This window comes from Malaclemys terrapin, chromosome 11, assembly GCF_027887155.1.
Source record: "Malaclemys terrapin pileata isolate rMalTer1 chromosome 11, rMalTer1.hap1, whole genome shotgun sequence".
In the NCBI taxonomy this organism is placed as follows: Eukaryota; Metazoa; Chordata; order Testudines; family Emydidae; genus Malaclemys; species Malaclemys terrapin.
This window is the reverse complement of record NC_071515.1, coordinates 24,574,135-24,593,777: the sequence shown is the minus strand read 5'-3', so window position 1 is coordinate 24,593,777 and position 19,643 is coordinate 24,574,135. Positions and strand designations below refer to the sequence as shown.

At 45.5% G+C, this 19,643-nt stretch overlaps 1 protein-coding gene across 10 annotated transcripts in view; it reads right to left on the bottom strand.

Moving 5' to 3' along the window:
* Positions 1-8,743, bottom strand: part of ANKRD44 (ankyrin repeat domain 44) — a 211,440-nt gene extending 202,697 nt beyond the window's left edge. For 6 of the 10 annotated variants that reach the window (XM_054043994.1, XM_054044002.1, XM_054043997.1 and 3 more), the window contains exon 1: positions 7,982-8,742. In XM_054043994.1, coding sequence (XP_053899969.1) covers positions 7,982-8,008 — 27 coding nt within the window. In that variant the 5' untranslated portion in view covers positions 8,009-8,742. Of the gene's footprint in view, positions 1-7,981 lie in introns of all 10 variants that reach the window. The other 4 variants (XM_054043996.1, XM_054043998.1, XM_054044004.1 and 1 more) reach the window with 2 other exon arrangements.
* Between the last annotated feature and the right edge of the window lie 10,900 nt (positions 8,744-19,643).

The following is a 19,643-nucleotide window of genomic DNA, read 5'->3' as shown; positions in this document are numbered from 1 at the left end:
TAACCACACACCCAAGTACATACCCTAGCAAATCAAGGTATAAGTACAAGGTGACCCCTTCAGCTATCACTCCGTCTTTCCCGGGAGGAGAGAGAATCTTGGCTGCTCCTGAGAAGAAGCCAGGAGGCCTGGCTGCCACTTGTGCTGGGATGAGCGTGGGGAGAGACAGCCTCCATGCTTGGGGTTTGTAGGGCCCTGAAGGTGTCTGACTTCTCTTTCTGTCAAAACCTTAACTTTCCTGTTTCTCAATCAGTTGCAATTCAGTGATTTGCCACAAAGCTGAAGACACCTACACCTGGTCTACAGCAGCATTTCTATCATTGCTAGTGCTGGTGGAGCTGCACCAACCCTTGAACAATGCCAAGAGAATGATGGCACCAGCAAACAGCACAGCTACACCACTGGCAGCAACAGTGGAGCCCCAGCTAAGGCATTTTTACCACCAGGTCAGGCCTAATTTTTAGGATGCAGTAAAGAAAAAAAAAAAAAAAAACAGCTTTCCTAGAGAGCCAACCCAGTAGGCAAATATGTGCCCCAGACTACATAGGACACGTCTCTATTAAACATAGCCATGACAACCAAATCATATCTTAATAGTTGTGCAGGAAAAGGTCAGAAGATGAATGTCCGGCAGAGATAAAATACCACACCTCAAGCATATAAAGAAATATGAGGTTCTGCTGACAGTTATTCAAAAAAGAGCAATGGTCTAACACAGGGATCGGCAACGTTTGGCACGCGGCTCGCCAGGGTAAACACCCTGGCGGGCTGGGCCAGTTTATTTACCTGCTGACGCGGCAGGTTTGGCCGATAGCGGCCCCCACTGGCCACGGTTCGCCGTCCCAGGCCAATGGGGGGGGGGCGGCGGGAAGCCGTGGCCAGCACATCCCTCACCCGTGCCGCTTCTTGCTGCTCCCATTGGCCCGGGACGGTGAACCACAGTGAGTGGGGGCCGCGATCAGCCGAACCTGCTGCGTCAGCAGGTAAATAAACTGGCCCAGCCCGCCAGGGTGTTTACCCTGGCGAGCCGCGTGCCAAACGTTGCCGACCCCTGGTCTAACATGACATATACCCGGAGTTTCCCAGGCACTTAACACATCCATAGCAAAGACTTACTGTATTGCCCCTTTACGGCTCCATCGCACTTTTTGGGACTTTAGGACTGTGTCACTTTCCCATTGGAAGAGAAATCTGCAGACCGATAGTCTCTGAATATTTCTTTGTCTACATTTATTTTTTAGAGCATGTGCACAGGTCTCATTTACTTGAACACAGATGACAAAACCAGCAACAAAGCTACCCCAACAGGTAATTCCACTTGCAGAAATCTCAGCCAAGAAAGCAAGCCGCTTCCTGACCCTGTATCTCGCTGGCCTTGTCTACACTAGACCTTATTTCCTGCTCTGAGTATGGTTGGACAATGTAACATTTCAAAACAGGGCTTTAGAGCAGAGCCCGGAGCTGGAACATGGAGCAGCTCCGGAACAGTGGAGCTGCAGGTTTTTGCCTGGAGCTAGAGCGGAGCTCCAAAGCCCTGTTTCAAAAGCTGGTGGCCAGTCTACACTAGAGCTCTGACCAGGGTGCCAAGAGATGTGAACCAGAGAGAGAAATGCCATTTTTTTTAATATACTTTTTCTTTAAAATGTGTGAATATATTTCCACAACTTCTGTGGATAGTGTGTGGCTAGGACTAGCGTGGCCAAAGGAAGCAATAGCTGCTGTGGTGCAGGGTTAGAGCAAGGGTCACATATGTGTAGGGTTAATTATTTCAAATTTATTTTATTTATTTATTCATTTATTTATCACCAGAATGACTGGCCATATACCTGTTGATGGGTAAATTATTCCTGTTCCACAGTTACCTTAGTTTATAATGACAACATTTTTAAAATCTCAAGCTGTTTTTCAATTCATCGATTAAAAAGCCAGAAGGGACCATTTTGATGATCTACTCTGACCTATGTAACACAGGCCAAAGGACTTCCCTGAATGAATTCTTTCAACTAGAACAGTGTTTCCCAAACTTGGGACGCCGTTTGTTTAGGGAAAGTCCCTGGCGGGCTGGGCTGGTTTGTTTACCTGCCGCGTCTGCAGGTCCGGCCGATCGCGGCTCCCACTGGCCGCTGTTTGCTGCTCCAGGCCAATGGGAGCTGCTGGAAGTGGTGCGGGCCGAGGGACGTACTGGCCGCCACTTCCAGCAGCTCCCATTGGCCTGGAGCAGCGAACCGCAGCCAGTGGGCACCACGATCAGCCAGACCTATGGACGCGGCAGGTAAACAAACCGGCCTGGCCCACCAGGGGCTTTCCCTAAACAAGAGGCGTCCCAAGTTTGGGAAACACTGAACTAGAACATATCCTGATTTTGAAAAATTCTTTTAAACTTTCATATTTTATACAAAAGGTTTAGTGAGATCCTTTCTTAGCTAGTTCCAACCCCTTCTGAGACAGGACCTGCAAAAAAAAATTAGTTTTGCCACTTTAATTACTATTGCATGCTTGATTAGTCATCGAATTTATTATTTTCTGCAACCTAAACAAACTGATTTCTCATCTTTATTCCCATCCCTTCAAATGCCCCCTCTAATTACAACACCTACTTCAGGGAATGGAAGTGCATATATGGGTGCCCAGCACTGTGGAGATGCACACGCAGTTTCCCAGGAGGAGCGGGGAAGTTTAGCTGTTAAACGAAGCTTTGGCATCACTTATGAATGGTTAGAGCAATATGGGCAGCAGCTGTCTATCTTCCCACTCACAGAGGGAGTGCAGCATTCACTGATGCCTTGAGGGACAGTTAGAATTCTATTACGTTGCAGGGCAGAGGGAGAGCAACATGACTCAGGATAAGATAGGGGGCAAAACACTTGGTAGTCCACTAAGGCCATTAAAAGCCAGTCACTGCACAAAGATGAGTCCCACAACCCCTCAAGTCACACCCACTCTGGCCATAGTCGAGGAGGTCAGAGGAAACCTGAAGCACATTGGGACACTGGAGGTTATGGTACGTTTGCCTGAAGAAAATCAGTCACTGAAAAGAGTACCAAATCACTTAAAGGAATAATATCAACTTGCAACCTGGTCAGTGTTTTTAAAAATGAGTACGAGAACTTTCAGGCACTTATCCTCCCCCTGAGACCACCTGCCAATTTCTGTGATTTTACCATCATGTGTCCATTTTAAAATAAAAGGTTTCTTTCCATCGTAGATCTAAAAGCACTTAAATTTACCACGCCTGTTGTAATTGGCACGCACCGTAGGGGATGCAAGAAACTGCATATGTGACAAGTGGATTATCTGGAACGGATGTGGAAGGCTTTAAGTAGCACTGTCACTCAATACTGCTGCATACAAAGGTGTCAGCAAAGTTGAAACCTTAAGTGTCTAATCACAGTTTAGGGTTTGTTCATTTTAAAAATCTTACTACTTCAATCATTCATATACAATTTTTAGAAGAGGGGGGCTAGGAACAGAAGATAGATAGATAGATTCACTTCCACAAGTGAATGAGAGTTGAAAATACTTCCTTCGGTTAAATGATTAAAAAGCTACCATGTGATTAGCTAGCAATTGCCATCACTCAGAAATGAGCTCATGTAACTTGCTTGAATAGAAACAGATAGGACAGGGATCGGCAGCCTTTGGCACACGGCCCTTCAGAGAAAGCCGCTGGCGGGTCGGACAGTTTGTTTACCTGCATCATCCACAGGTTCGGCCGATCGCAGCTCCCACTGGCCACGGTTGGCCATTCCAGGCCAACAGGGGCTGTGGGAAGCGGCACAGGCCAGGCCACCTCTTCCCGCAGCCCCCATTAGCCTGGAACGGCGAACCGCAGTCAGTGGGAGTTGCGATCGCCCGAACCTGCGGACACTGCAGGTAAACAAACCGTCCCGGCCCACCAGAGGCTTCCCCTGATGGGTGGTGTGCCAAAGGCTGCCGATTCCTGTGATAGGATATAGTCTTAAACTAAGCTCTTTTACCTAAGAACTATCTGAATACAACCAGGATAGCTTATAAAGTATACCTATTTTATTGTTCCACCACCACAGTATCTTAGCACTTCTCAAGTGTCTTAAAATAGAAACAATAACAATCTCTTCTTTTTTTCTGACCCTGTATGAAAAATAGATTAATTAGCTTATGATTATCTTTGTTTGCCTGCTTTGTTTGCTTGGTTGCCTGTGTGTGTGAGAGAGGACAAGAGCGAGTGGGTGCACATGTGAAAAAAATGAGGAAAACCTAAGTCACAGAAATAAGATTTATCTTTACTCCTCATACCAGCATGTGGCTTCTTTCGTCTCTTGCTACTAAGTATCGTCAAACTTTTACAGGGCTGGAGGTAGGCTGCTTTGTTGGACCCTATTGGTCCACAGTTTCATTGTTCCAGTGGAAGGTAGTTGTTAAGGGAAGTTACACTTATGGAGGGAGAAGAGATCTCTCAAGCAGACAGAACCAATCCCATGGAGAACCTGATCCAGATTTTGTATGCAGCGCAGAGAGCTGGAGTGATGTGATTGTGGTGACCTGTGTTGATAAACGGACAAGCTGCTGCATTTTGTACCCATTGCAGCTGCTAAAGGGTATGGGGCTTCATTACTAAATATAACAAATTGCCATAATCAATACTGGAGATCACAAATGCAGGAGTCACAGTGCCACTTCTGTGTCTGTGCAAACGGTATGCAGTCTTCTGGCTAGCCACAGATGAAAGCTGGTGTGTTTTACTGCCATGGCTGTCTGGACACCCAGAGCAATGTAGCCTGTGGACCAACTAAATCTGAAGACACAGACTGTAGGCAGTGGAGGATGTTATAAAGATGTAAGTGCTTCAAAGTGCATCATTCTTCCTACCAACATCACCTCAGTTTTACCAGGGTTCAGCTTTAGCCAGCACCCAGGTACTGGTTTCAGGTAGGCATGGAAAAAGCTGTGAGACAGTGATGTAAAGGAGGATGTAGCACCTGGCATCCTCTGCACACTACTGGCACTTCAGCCCATGTTGTCATGCAAGGCCTCCCACTGGCTTTGTTATAGATACTGAATAACATGGGGAAGAGGATGAGCCTTGGTGGGAATCTAAAGGCAAGGGCTTTAGAAATGGAGAACTAGTGGCTCATAACTTCCTGGGCTCAATTTAAAAAAAAAGCCCTGAGCCATTTTGAAACACTTCTGTTCACTCCTGCATCCTCGTACAAGTGAGACAGGAATATCTGGTGATCAACCATACCAAATGTCACAGAGAGGTCCAGCAGGAAGAGTATGGATACGTCTATGGACAGGAGAAGGAGGACATACCCCAGAATAAAAAAGCGTTGCCATACCATGCCCTGAAGCCAGACTGGAAGTGACCCATGACACTGTCAAGCAGAGAGTATTTAGAGTGTGCTGCCACGCAAAGGCATACTGCAAAGTCACCATGCCAGTTCTGATAAATCAATCTACCAGGTCTGGAGAATGTTAGAGGTGGGGGAGGGGAAGAGGAGAAATAACTAATCTTAAAAAAAGTCAAGACTGCCCCCCGCCCCCTCAGCATCCTTTGTTGCAATACAGACTTCACAAGATGCAATCCACTTGGCTCAAACCACATTTTTTAACTCTACTACCAGTGATGAAGCAAGATTCTTGTTGAGAAGGTTTAGCAATGGTTTTAAAACTTTTAGGGTTTTAATTCCAAGGACCTCATGAAACACGATTTCAGACTTAGACGTAAAGCCTGAAATGCTACACTTCCTTTACCAGCTGTAGTGCAAATACCTTTAATATTATGCTGCAGCCTAGACTTTAAATTTACAGATCTCACCTGAATCTTCTGATTTATGAGACTTGTTCTATGCACTACAGGGCAGAATGAAGTCTCATGGTATGAAACATTTTCTTCGTTTGCTATAAGCACCACATCCGAAGACATGAGTGTATCAAGGGACATGCCAGGAGACAGAACTATAAACACTGTCTTTGGTTAAATTATGGAAATGCATTTAGACTACTATAATTCACACAGTCACTTTCAATGTTTATTTAATTTTAAGAGTAGCTCATTTTTTCCTTTAAAAATGCCAGGTAGAGGATTTTTTAGTGGAAGGCTTCTTTGGAAATACATGTGCATGCATTCTCTTTTTATATATATATATATATATATATATATGTGTGTGAGAGAGAGAGAGAGAGAGAGAGAGAGAGAGAGGGGAAAGGGAGTTGTTTGAATAAGGGCCTGTAACTGCTGATGATCATATTAAAAGTAACAGGAAAGTTTTGGACTTGAAGGACACCCACACTGCAGATTATAGGCAGACCAAGTTAAACTAAAAATAGCTGATTAAGACAAGCAAATGTGTAACAGATGGTACAATATGTTGATAAATTAGGCTGTGGGAACCACAATATCACTTTACTAAATATTTTAAAATGCTTTTGACTATGAATGGTAAGAAGTGATTTAATACAAATTATAGCTGCTCTATTATTAAATGTAACGTTTTAACATAAGGTGAGAGTTGAATATTGCCGTTTTCTAATAACTTGCAAACAGTTATGGCAACAAAACCAAAAATGCACTCTTTAAACATGAAGGCCTAGTAGAAAAATAATTACTATGTATCATGGTAATAAATAGCACTGAATTCCCAAAAGAAGGTTAATATACCTTAGAGACCTTACACAAATAGCCAACATCCATTTTTATCCTACCCCTCAACTCTGAGAATTGTAAAACTGCATGTTTGACTTGAAAGCTGGATGGTATATCAACTCTAACTCATCATTGAGTAAAATTTTCAAAAGCGAATGAATGTCAAACAGAATACTAGGTTCACTTAAGTTACACATATAGGCCCCAATTCTGCAAGCTGCTCCCCGCAGAAGAAACAAAGGCAGAATTGCATTGTCTTCAATGGGGATTCACATGGGCACCCACTTGGAGCCCATTACAAGACTCATCCTGCATAGCAGTTGACGTCAATGGGAGTTTCAGGTGCCCAACAAGGGATGCAAAAATGGATCTATCATTGGTTAAACAAACAACCTACATGATTAAAAAAAATATCACTTATGTTTTCTATGTGAAATAATCTTTTAAAAGAAACCTACATGAAGAGTTGTATAGTTAAATACCTTAGTTTAAAAAGCACCTAGGAATCTGACAGTGTTTGAACAGCCAAATAACAACCATTCATGCAGTTGCAAAGTGTTAATGTTCATAGGAAGGAAGAGACAAATTAAAACATTAGCTTAAGAAACTCATTAATTAATTAATTCCAACGCTGGACTGATGAGAAAATGTAACTAGTTAATTAAAGTAAATGTTCTGTCTAATATTTCTAATCTGCCTCTTGTCTCTAAGTGACACTGAAACACACTGAAATCTACCTTGAGCCACCATACTTCACTGATTTAAATAAAAACAGGTCTAGGCTGCGCCGGAATGGAATGCCAAACCAATAAACACCAGAATGATGCAAAATAACTGTGCTATTCTAGATGGTTGTTTCAGTGACAAATCCTCTAATCTATTCATTGTAAAGACGCCAACAAATAGCGCCTTTCTTTCTGGCATTTTGACATTTGCCTGTTCTCCCCACACAATGCAAAACTTGACTGACTAGTAACGCGGTACATTATTAGCCTCAGGCAAAATAGCCTTATTAGCCCTCCTCCCTGTTCTCTGCGTGCGTCTCCCAGAGAAGAAATACACACACACACACACACAAGCCCGAATGGCGAACGTTGCAGGGCGCAGTATATGGGACCGAAGAGCTGCCGGAGTGCGGGGAGGGTTTTCGTGCTTAACGAACGGACGGGATATGCGCAGGCGAAGCATTGCAAGACACCGCTTCACTTTGCTGAGCTGCACAACAACAAACCCATCAGAGCTGGAGCTGCCATAGCCACTGCCTGCTCCTGCTCCTCTCCTCGCCAGCGGCTCCCTTCCGCGCAGGGGTTTTCCTAGCCTCCTGCAAGGCTGCCTGGGCTCTCTGCGGTCTCCTACCTGGTCGGTGAGTTTGAGGACTGCCATTCTCCCTCGGCTCTGCTCGGGCACATGCAGCTCCGCTCTCGGGAGATGTCAGCCAGCGTCCAGAGTTGCGGGCGGGGGGGGAGGAGAGCTCAACGCAACGGTGCCTGGGAGACCTGAAATTGACAATCCAGCTGCTCGCTGGGTCAGGAGGAGCAGAGGAGCCTGCAGCTAACCGAGCCTGCCTGATACAGGAAGTACTGACTGCACCAGCCCAGCTGCCACTGACATCACCCCGTGCACAACACACGCACAGAGCAGCTCTGGGCAAGGACAAGGCTGCCTCCTACTGCTCGCATGGCCCCCAGAGCATCCCTCTCCTTCCCCCCCACACAGACAGACCAGGGCTGCTTCCTGCTGCTGCTCACATCTGGGCTACACGCACCCTGCTGCACCTCCCCTCGCCAATATTTTCTTTGTTCCTGTCACAGCCTTGCCCAAATCTGTGTCTTTCCCTTCCCTTCCTGCCTGTTTCTCCAGCATGTTGCACTTATTACATTGAGCAGCCCTTGGCATACCTGACTGCCAGCCCAGGTCTCACTGAGCTTCCTGTCTGTACACGTTAAGGACCCGTGGCACTTATCACCTTGCTGTGTAGGCACAAAACACTGCAAAGCTGTCGTTCTCAAACTCCAGCCTTTAGACTAGTCATACACGTTGTCCTAGGGGTCTAGAAGGCACCAGAATGGAGAAGGAACTGAGGGAGGTATGGTGGGAATGAAGGGAGGAGATGGGCCAGGAGCTGATTTTGCTCCTATAAAGCAGTCTTTAGAATTAAAGGATGGGAGAAATTTTATTATTTAATGAGTATAATCAGGGAGTTTGGCCCTGCCCTGAGAGTTTGCAATCTAAGGACCCAAATCTGCAAACCACTTAGGTATAAGAGTAACTTCATGCACATGATTCATGACCCCTTGTTGCACATTTGCAGGATCAGAGCCTGAGATTTCACAAAGAACGAGGAGTACTTGTGGCACCTTAGAGACAAATAACAACAACAACAAAATTTATTTGGGCATTTATTTATTTAGTCTCTAAGGTGCCACAAGTACTCCTCGTTCTTTTTGCTGATACAGACTAACACGGCTACCACTCTAGATTTCATAGTCTGCCTCCAGTGGGACTCCAAGCAGGTATAAAGGTTAGTTCACACAGAACAGATTGCAGAATCAGGGCTTAAGTTACAACAGACAGGACAGGCTAATAGTACACAAATACATAATGCAGACAACAGAAGGGAAAACCTGGCCTGGGACTTAGGAAAAATAGGTTACAGGTCTGTCGCATCTCAGGTGCATTTAACATGTGCGATTTCAGCTTTACGCGGTCAGCAAAAACAAAAACAAACCCCCAAAAAAGAGAAAAATAACAATTTAAATACTGTTTCTGTAGTGCGGGTGATTCCACCCGCCATTACACTCAATGTAATTTTGACTATACGTGATTTTCGCTTTAGGCGCTGACTGCGGAACGTAACGCCAGCGTAAGATGAGACAGACCTGTATATTCCCAATAATCAGTTCTGGCACAGGCTTCCTTGGGCTAGTCACTTAGCTTGTGAGAGATTCATTTAACCTGAAGTGCTAGTTACCTCTGCCCTTTCCCCTTTTATGAATGGAGCCTGAACCTCAGAATATGCAATAGAAGTGCCTCCATAGCTTTGCCATAGAGCCACTGCTTCCCCCTGCTGCACCATCCTGCCTTAGTTGCTTCTCCCTTTGCTTCCCTCCCTTGGACCGGTTTCCAGATTCAGATAATTCTGTATACGATAGAGGTAGTATTTCTTTTTAAACAAATGAGCCAACGCTTTATTGGTCTAAATAAATTTTTAAAAACAATCCTTCATTAACAAGCCATCCTCATAATGACTACAGTGTTCTACAATGACCTTAAAACATTGCAGGTAACCCAACTGCAAGCTATAACATTTTGGCCCTTCGCTACAGCATGCTATAGGTTTTGTAGGTTTTTTCCTTCAAAAAAAAAAAATAGTAATAAGAGCAGTACTTGCAACAGAAGCAAACCAGCCTGATGAGGAGACTTCGAAGAGATTACTATAAATGGTGATTGAAAGTTAACAAGCAAATTATGAACAATATTTTGACACTATGCATCTTCTTAAGGGTTTTTCCAAAAATTAAAAATCAATATAAATTAATAAAAAAAACCCACAACCCTCTAGCTGTTAGGAATTTGTGAGTTCTGCTAGATAATTTTCCTTGAAAATTTCATTCCCTTATGATCTTTGTCATGCCAGAATACCTAAAGTAGTGAGCTTACATCAGCAGTTTTGTTGTGTGTCAAAACATATGTTAAGAAGGGCTACTGGCAAGACTGCAGTGCTGTCCAATGTAGAGCTGGGCCCTTTCTGTATCTCGCTGATTCTAACTAGACCTACTACTTTGACAGCTAATTCACAGACTTCGTTGAAATACCCACTTATCACACAGTGGCCAAAAGTAAGCATGTCAAAGAAACTTCTAGCTGAGAGGAAGCAGAAAAAAATTAGCCTTTATTTTAAGTGAGGATCTGTCACTATTTCCATTATAAACTCCTATTCTCAGGTATTTAGAACGTCACCATATTTGCTCTAAGGTGAAACTTAGTAGATACATAAGGAGCTTGGTTTTTGGAGCTGTTGAGCACACATGTCCCCAGCTAATATAATTCAGCATAGTTCCCTTGAAGTCAGTGGAACTTTGCTGCCAATCAGTTCGAATGGAATTTGCTGATTCATGGCAGCTGAATGAACTTCAGCTGGAGTTGGGGATCAGGCCCAGTTTCTCTGCCTATAAGTGATTTCTTTGGCTTTACAAAATGCTTAAATAAGATTTTCTGTTTCTGGCCAACCATAATACCACCCCTCCCTAGCTACTTTCCAACCCTATGTCCTGTGGCACAAATCCCCACCTGAGTAGAAGCTTTCCAGGTTAAAAGCACCCAGACAGCTACCAGGTGTCAATTTTGAAAAGTCTCTGCATTTTTAAGAAGTCCTTAAATGAGTATTTACACAATGTGTTTAAATTGTCACTCAGACCCATTGGGAGCGTTCGTTACATATTATTCATTATGAATGATTATTAATAGAAGTATTTATGGAGGGCCCAGCATTGTGGTTTCTGGGTGCACTTTTCATGGTGGAATTAAGAGAAGTTGACAGTAGCCAAATATACAGAACAAATATACTGAGACCACAAGCCCACCCTGTAACACCACAACTTTACAAGACAGAAAAACAAGAAAATGTATCCAGCAGGCTAAATGCCAGGAATTCCAAAGGCAGCAGTAAATGGAAAGCCTAGACAAAAAGATGTGCCTTACAATTACAACCCATGATAAATGTCACCAACTTGGGGCTTCAATATATTTCTGGCAGGAAACCAGAATTAATTTTTGTAGAACACCTGCTTCACACTTGGGAAAGGTGTCATACAGTTGGAGTCATAGGTCAGAGTGAGAGGCAGTATCTTAAGCAACTTGGGCATAATGTAGGGCTTAGAAGATGATAACCAGCATTTTGAAGTAGACTAGAAATCATTGCCGAGCAACAGGGATGTAATGTGCTATTGGTGTATACAGAAAGCTGGTACAGAGGTTGACACTGCATTAGCAGTAGCTCCTGAGTGCCCAACCAGCTTATTAAGTAAAGCATGATGTAGTCGTTTAGCTTAAAGGTAAAGAAGGTGTGGATAATTGTGGTGAGGTCTTCATCTAAGATGTCAGGGCTCAATCTCTTGGCCTTCCCAAGATGGACAAAGATATTTTTGGCACTGTTGCATTTTAGGGACATAGGAACTCATAGAGATGAGCCTAGCAAGATTTGTAGTCACTTGGACAATAAGTATACAGATGCTTTCGATTTACAGAACAGTTAGAGACTTCGCTAGATTTTCAAGATTCTTATTAGCTTTCCTCCAGGCCCCTACTTTCTGCCAGACACTGGGAAGGGCGGGAGATGCTATATCTCAGCTTCGTGAGGACACAGGATTTCACTAGTATGACATCATAGGCCTGGCTACTTCTCACCCAGCATCTTCACAAAGATATCAAAAAGGGGTGATAGGACTGAGCCCTGCAGGACTTAATTCCTGAAAGTCCTGAGGAGAGTAAAATCATTCCACGATAACTTCTGGCAATTACCGTGACAGTACAGACCAGGAACTACTCTAAGGTGATTCCGCCCACTCCTGCCAGTTGGTCCCACAGTTGTATTAACAATACTTCATGAACAGTGAAATCCAAGGCTTCTGATAGACCATGTGGTATCAGCAAGGATGCCTCTCACCGTCTATTGTCTGGAGAGATTTTGTTGACCACCGTGAATAACACCATCTCTATGCTATGTCTAGGTCTGAGCCCTGACTGGTTGGGATCCAATGAATCTGCTGATGTCAATTAATGTTGGAATTAGTGCACTGCTACGTCTTCAGTGGTCTTTTTGGAAAGGGGAGGTTAGAGACTAGAGGATAGTAGACAAAGACACTGGCATTTCATAGAATCATCGAGGTCAAGTCCAGTCCCCTGCACTCAGGGCAGGACTAAGTATTATCGATACCATCCCTGACAGGTGTTTGTCTAACCTGCTCCTAAAAATCTCCAATGATAGAGATTCCACAACCTCCCTTGGCAATTAATTCCAGTGCTTAACCACCCTGACAGTTAGGAAGTTTTTCCTAATGTCCAACCTAAACCTCCCTTGCTGCAATTTAACCGAATTGCTTCTTGTCCTATCCTCAGAGGTTAAGAACCAAAATTTTTCTCCCTCCTCCTTGTAACAACCTTTTATGTACTTGAAAAGTGTTATCATGTCCCCTCTCAGTCTTCTCTTTAGGGCTGATTTCTTAAGCAAAGGTCACACTGCTATTTGTTTGTGAGTTGCTGATAGGTTGCCTTCCTTTAGTGAGACATTAACAATTTCCCGCAAGATAGGTGTTCCCCACTGGCTTTAACTAACCAGTATGGGTTCAATTTGCGGTGAAAGGACTAAAATGCCCTCAGTGCATACGTGATCTCTGATTGGGAAGCTGGAAGATACTTACTCAGGAAGGATGGTGCATTTGTTCCCACTTGCCCTGATGCTGCCCTACCCTGGCTCCTGAGAGAATTCCCAGAATCCAGTCAATCTTATTTGTGAAATGAAAACACACATGGTTACATTTTCAAAGAACAGAAGAGGAATATAAACCCTCATGCTTGAAGGCATAAGGCAATGGCTAACAGACAGTGGATTGGTTAGGAAGGAGTTCCCTGTTGGGATGTTCATTTCTTAACTGTCCACTATGGGGATTTTTACAGTTTCTAAAGTATCTCATGATGGCCACAGTCAGAGACAGGCAGGGCCGGCTCCAGACATCAGCCGAACAAGCTCGTTCTTGGGGCAGCAGATTCTAAGGGGTGGTATTCCGTCCAATCTTAGGGCAGCACGGCTGCCCTGGTTTTTTTTGCTTTGCCTCTGGGTCCGGACGCCCTGCGCCCTGGGGTTTATTTATTTTCTTTTGCTTTGCTCCTGGGTCCAGCCACCATGCACCTAGGGGGTTTGTTTTGTTTATGCTTTGCCTCCGGGTCCAGCCGCCCTATGCCCAGGGGTTGGGGGTCTTTTTGCTTTGCCTCTGGGTCTGGCCACCCTGCACCCTGTTTTGTTGGTTTTGGGTTTTTTTGCTTGGGGCGGCAAAAAAGTCAGAGCCGGCCCTGGAGACAGAGTACTGAACCATATAAACTAATGCTCTGACCTAGTTTAGCAATTTGCTGTTTTTAAATAGATATAAAGTTTCTCAACGCCAGAACCAGTCCCTGCTGAAACTGAATGGAGGAGATTTATTAATATGTGCTTGCTCATTCAGGCCCCAATTCAGGAAAGCACTTAAGCACATGCTTAAATCCATGTTTACTCAGGTTAGCACTTAAGAATGGGCTTAGTTTTAAGCGTGTGTTTAATTCCCACTGATTTCAATGGAACTTAAGCACATGCTTGCCCTGAATGGGGATGCTTTGCTAAATCAGGAACTCCCACCCCACTTTCACATGGTCCTGGAATGCAGTCTTGGTTAGGGCCCTAGCCTAGGATCCAGAAGACCTGAGTTCAGATAGACCTGTTCTGCCACAAACTTCCTGTTGGATGTTACTTAGGGAACTGAGGCACAGAGAGACTATCTGTAGAATGGAAACGATAGCACTTCCCTACCTTACAGGGGTGTTGTGAGGATAAACACATTAAAGAGTGTGAGGGGCTCACATACTACAGTAATGGGGGCCCTTACAAGTACTCTAGATAGAAAGGTATAATAGCCTGTTGCTGTGAAAGTGATTCTGATATCACAGATTCAGCATTATTACTTCACTGAAGGACCAAGAGGGAAACACAGGTGACCTGCATGAGGAAAACAAACTTTGTTTAAATAAGTAGATTTGGATGTTTTTAAGCATGGAAAATGAAAATGAAACAGTGAAAGGAAACAGTTTGAAAGCTAAAGGAGTTATTCCAGATTTAGGGCTTGTCTGCACAGTGAAGCAATACACTAGAGGTGTGGGTGTCCTAAAGTACACCAACGTGTTGCACACTAACTGGTCACGTGAACCCTTCTGTCATGCACTAAAGTTCCCTAGTGCACATTAAGGTAGCGTTGTTTGAAATGGGAACAACACATCCTATTGTGTGCCAGACAGTATGTGACATGTTGGTGTGTATAAGAAATCACACCCCTCTAGTGAGCACTGTAGACAAGTTCTTAGAGTGAGGGTGAGATCAGGATCTGCTGCATGACTTTTACACTATTTAGGATTACAAAACTGTGCTGCAAGTTAGTCCCTTGGTTCCCCACACGCTTCTCATTTCATACAGATGGTAAGATCGCTACATCGGTCTAATGATTCTGCAGCTTAGTAGGATGTGGTCACTTGAAGAGAGCCAAGCATCTGGACCTCCTGTCTAGCTGAACTGCCCTTTGCAACGCTAGGCCTGCTGCTATATTTAAGTAGGGTGATCCTTTGCAGATGGAGTGGAGGTAATCATCCCCAGATTTGTGCATTGTTCTTACCCTATCTATAAAGCTTAAGTAAATATCTCATTCTTCAGCTGTATTATTTGCCACTGTTGAGAGATGGTCCTCAGGGTAAAATCTGTCTAACTTCTCTGATGTCCTCAACACTCCAGAGCATGTTTGTAGTCCCCATCCCATACTCCCAGCCTTAACAGGTGCAGGAGTTCTGTGGACAGGAAATGTGAATGAGTGAAAGTTGAGGGCTAGCCATTCTGTTTGGAAGGAGGGGAAGAGAGGCTCTCTCTAGGTGGGACAGAGTACGGTTAAGATGGGAGGGAGGGCAAGTAGCCTCTTGGCACTGAGGCGGGATGTCTAATTATTCTGGGTACTGTCTAACATTACCAAGCTGTTGCCACGTGTGGAGTGGTAGTAGGGTTCACCTGCATGAACTGCCTTTTATTGCCCACCTGAATTCATCTCCACTTCACAATTTATTTCCAGAAGGCAACATTTGGTTTACCTTTTTTCCCCCTAGGAAGATTTCTTCCTGACACCATTTTAATCTGTTTTTATTCCTGGATGAGCCTATTTCTAACAGGCAAATGGGAAGAATATGTAAACAGCAAGTTTAAAAAAAAAATACAAACCAGGGCATGGGGTGGGAGGGAAGGAAGGCATTCTCTTGTCCATCCGCATGCCTCTCTGCATCGCAAACATTTTTAAAATTACATTTCTGCAGGCGTTTAGGTGGTATATATGAAGACTGAAACACACAATGCAGCAGGAAACCATGTGGATTTGTAATCTTAAACCATGGCCCTGGCAGTGTAATGCTGTGCTGAGCAGAGTGGAATAAATACGGTTAAATCCATGCCTCTGTCAGGTGTTCCTTCATTTTTTTCTGCCCAGGTTCCTCTCTTTACAGGAGTCTTCACCCAGCTGAGGAAAACCATTTCTTGGTAATAGTACCCAGAGAAGAATGAGAATATCTGAAAAATATACATCAGGTTAATCTGGGGCCAATTCTCTTCTCAGTTACACTGCTACAATTGTATTTAAGTGTAACTGAGAAGAGAATTTTGCTGACTGTGGTAGAATCAGGACTTCTACCATTATCTGAGTAATTTCTCAGGTGTACATGTAAGAGAGAAAGAAACTACTCACCATGAGCACAGATCCCTGACTGGACTGCTAAGACTGATCAGTTTTCAAAAATGACTTCACAGATCTTTGCACATCTTTCAGATTTAAGACAACAACTATTTTACATCTGATAAATTAAAAATCTTTTGACAACTGACAGAATGAAAACCTCCAATGCTTCAGCCATATTTCACATAGCTCTCTGCTTTCAGTGGGCCTGATCTAAAGCTCACTGAAGTGAATCAAATAGCTCCCATTGACTTCAATGGGATTTGGATCGAGCCCAGTGCCAGACAATGGAAGACTGAGGGAAAATTGATTTGTGGTCTTTTTTAGGTTCATCATAATGTAACAAAGAAGAACTGAAAGGGCATTTTTGTTTGTAAAGACATTTTATTTCCCTCCCTTCCAAATATTGGGTCTTTCTTCTCTATTGTCATATTTCAAGAAGCTAAGCCATATGGGAGGAGGGGTTTCCTGGGGCTGGTTACAAATGCAGGGTCTAGGGCAGGGATGGGCAAACTTTTTGGCCGGAAGGCCACATCGGGGAATAGAAATTGTATGATGGTCCATGAATGCTTACAAAATTGGGGTGGGGGTGCGGGCTCTGAGGTGGGATGCTGAATGAGGAGTGTGGGGTGTAGGAGGGTGCTCTGTGCTGGGACCGAGGGATTCGGAGGGCGGGAAGGGGATCAGGGCTGGGACAGGGGTAAGGGAAGGGAAGGGATGCAGGTTCCGGCTGGGGGTGTGGGCTCTAGGGTAGGGCTGGGGATGAGAGGTTTGGGGTGCAGGAGGGTGCTCCTGGGCTGGGATCGAGAGGTTTGGAGTGCGGGAGGTGGATCAGGGCTGGGGCAGGGGGTTGAGGTGTGGGGAGAGGCTCAGGGGGTGCAGGCTCCAAGCTTACCTCAAATGGCTCCCAGAAACAGTGGCATGTCCCTTCTCCAGCTCCTACGCGGAGGCGCGGCCAGACGGCTCTGCACACTGCCCCATCCGCAGGCACTGCTCCTGTGGCTCCCATTGGAGCGCGCATGAGCCGGAGCAGGGCTGGATCCGGCCTGCAGGCCGTAGTTTGCCCTGGTCTAGGGGATTGATTAGGGTTACCATATGTCCGTTTTTTCCTGGACATGTCCGGCTTTTCGGCAATCAAACCCCCGTCTGGGGGGAACTGCCAAAAAGCCAAACATGTCCGGGAAAATGCCGGCCGGGCACTTCCCCTCCCGCGGTTGCTCTGCTCCTCCCTTGACTCTTCAGCTCTGTTTAAGAGCCGAGCTGCCCGAGCGCTACCGGCTTCGGGCAGCCCCCTTGCCTCCGGACCCCAGCCAGGCACTTCCCCTCCCAGGCTCCGGCGGCACAGGGTCCGGAGGCATGGGGGCTGCCTGAAGCTGGTAGCACTCGGGCAGCTCGGCTCTTAAACAGAGCCGAAGAGTCAGGGGAGGAGCAGGGCCTCCGGCTGCGGCGGCTCTGCTCCTCCCCTGACTCTTCGGCTCTGTTTAAGAGCCGAGCGCTACCGGCTTCGGGCAGCCCCCATACCTCCGGACCCTGCGCCGCCGGAGCCCCGGAGGGGAAGTGCCCGGCCGGGGGCGCAGGGTCCGGAGGCAAGGGGGCTGCCTGAAGCCCGAGCGCTACCGGCTTCACGGTTTGCCGGGCAGCCTCCAGACCCTGCGCCCCCGGCTGGGCGCTTCCCCTCCCGGGCTCCAGCTGTGCTGGGGAAGCGCCGGCCGGGGCGCAGGGTCTGGGGGCTGCCTGGCAAACCGTGAAGCCGGTAGCGCTGGGGCAGCCCTTTTCGCGTGGCTGGGAGGAGGGGGCGGAATTAGGGCGGGGTTGGGATGGGAAGGGGAGGGGTGGGGCTGGGGGTGGGAAATGGGCGGGGCCAGGGCCCCATGGAGGGTCCTCTTTTTTTATTTGTTAAATATGGTAACCCTAGGATTGATCACTTGCAGCTGTGTATGTGTGAGTGGCAGAAAGCCAGTCAAAACGGAGGGAAACAGTCAAGAGCCTGGCCTAGGGAGTGAGCAGACAGAGCTGCTTGGGGCACAGAATTGACAGGAGGTGCTTGGAAATTGTGAGCAAGGAAACTGCCTGCTGTTTTCTGATCCTACTTTTTTCAGGGAAACAGCACTTTGTGAACATTGAAATAGGATTGCACCAAAGAAATAACTGACTCCTACCGTTAATTTCTTTTCCTAGCAAGATGCAATCCCACTAGGCCTCAAATAGCAGCTAACTGCTTGGGCCAAAAGGGTTAAAATTTTCATTGTAAAAGTACTAGTATGTTATGATTATTATTCTTAAAGTGTATTACAGCAGCACACAAACTGTGGTAGGTGCTGTACGGACCAAAGAAAAAACCTGAAGAGCTTGCACGTAAAACCTTTAGTGTCTGAGGAAATGGGGAAGTCCAGCAGAGCAATACTTTGTTTTATGTTATCACATTTTAAAACCCAGTGAATATGTTTTATACTCATAATAGAGAATCCTTGCAATTTGTTTGCAATGTTAATTTGAGAAGACTGTGTGTGGGTGGCACCTGACATTATTTACATGAAATTGAGAGGAGGCAGGGTTAATGGACGTTATGCCCCATCCTTGTTACTTCCCTGGTAAAAGCTGGTATTTGAATTTAACACTGGCTCATGCGAACTCTGAAAGGGAAGAGAAAAAAAATCCATTTTTCTCTTAGTGCTACAGTTAAAGAAGAAAATCAGTAACATGACCCAGGAAAGGACTTTGATCCAGAACTAGGGAATGTAAATGCTTTACAGATGCCAAATAAGGACGTTTCCAAACCAAAAGTAAACAAAGCACTCTCTACCCAAAACCCCTTTCCCTTCCAAACATTTTAATAGAAAGGGAATTTTATCCACCAAATTCTGATCCACACTTTTTTTTTTTTAAGTGGTTATTGAAGTGTGAGGACATAAACGCAAAGAGCCATGAGTTAGGCAGCAACTAGAGAACCCCCTAGCCACAAAGTCCCTACATTTCCCACTGCAACACATCCTGGTCCTCTCTGGTCACTGTGGAGGATCAGAAACTCCATAATCACTCCACAGCTCCCTGTCCTTATAGTAAAAAATTAAAACAAACTCTAAACCAACCTATACACACACACACGTGCACAGTTCAAAATACACGTCAAATTCCTTAATACTGTTTACATTACTATGTCCCCTTGTGAAGGGACATGCCCTCACCCTGGTATGAAGGAGGCTAGGAGCTCCTCTGGGCCTGTTCCATGCTAAGGAGACACCTGCAAGGCTTGCTCAGCTTGGAGGGGGAGGAGCTTAAGGAGTGGGGAGGGAAGTTAGCACAGGAAGAAGATTGCTGCCTAGGAACTGCTGGCAATAGAGGGAGCCCAGCTGAGAAAGAGAGAGCTGTGGGACACACCGCTCCTGAGGCCGCCCTGAGCGGTGGTAAAGCAATACGCCCCAGGAAGAGGGGGTCAAGGGTAAACCCTGCCAAGGAGCAATAGACTCAGAGACTGAGCCCTTAGATCTGACTCTCTAGGGCAGGGGTGG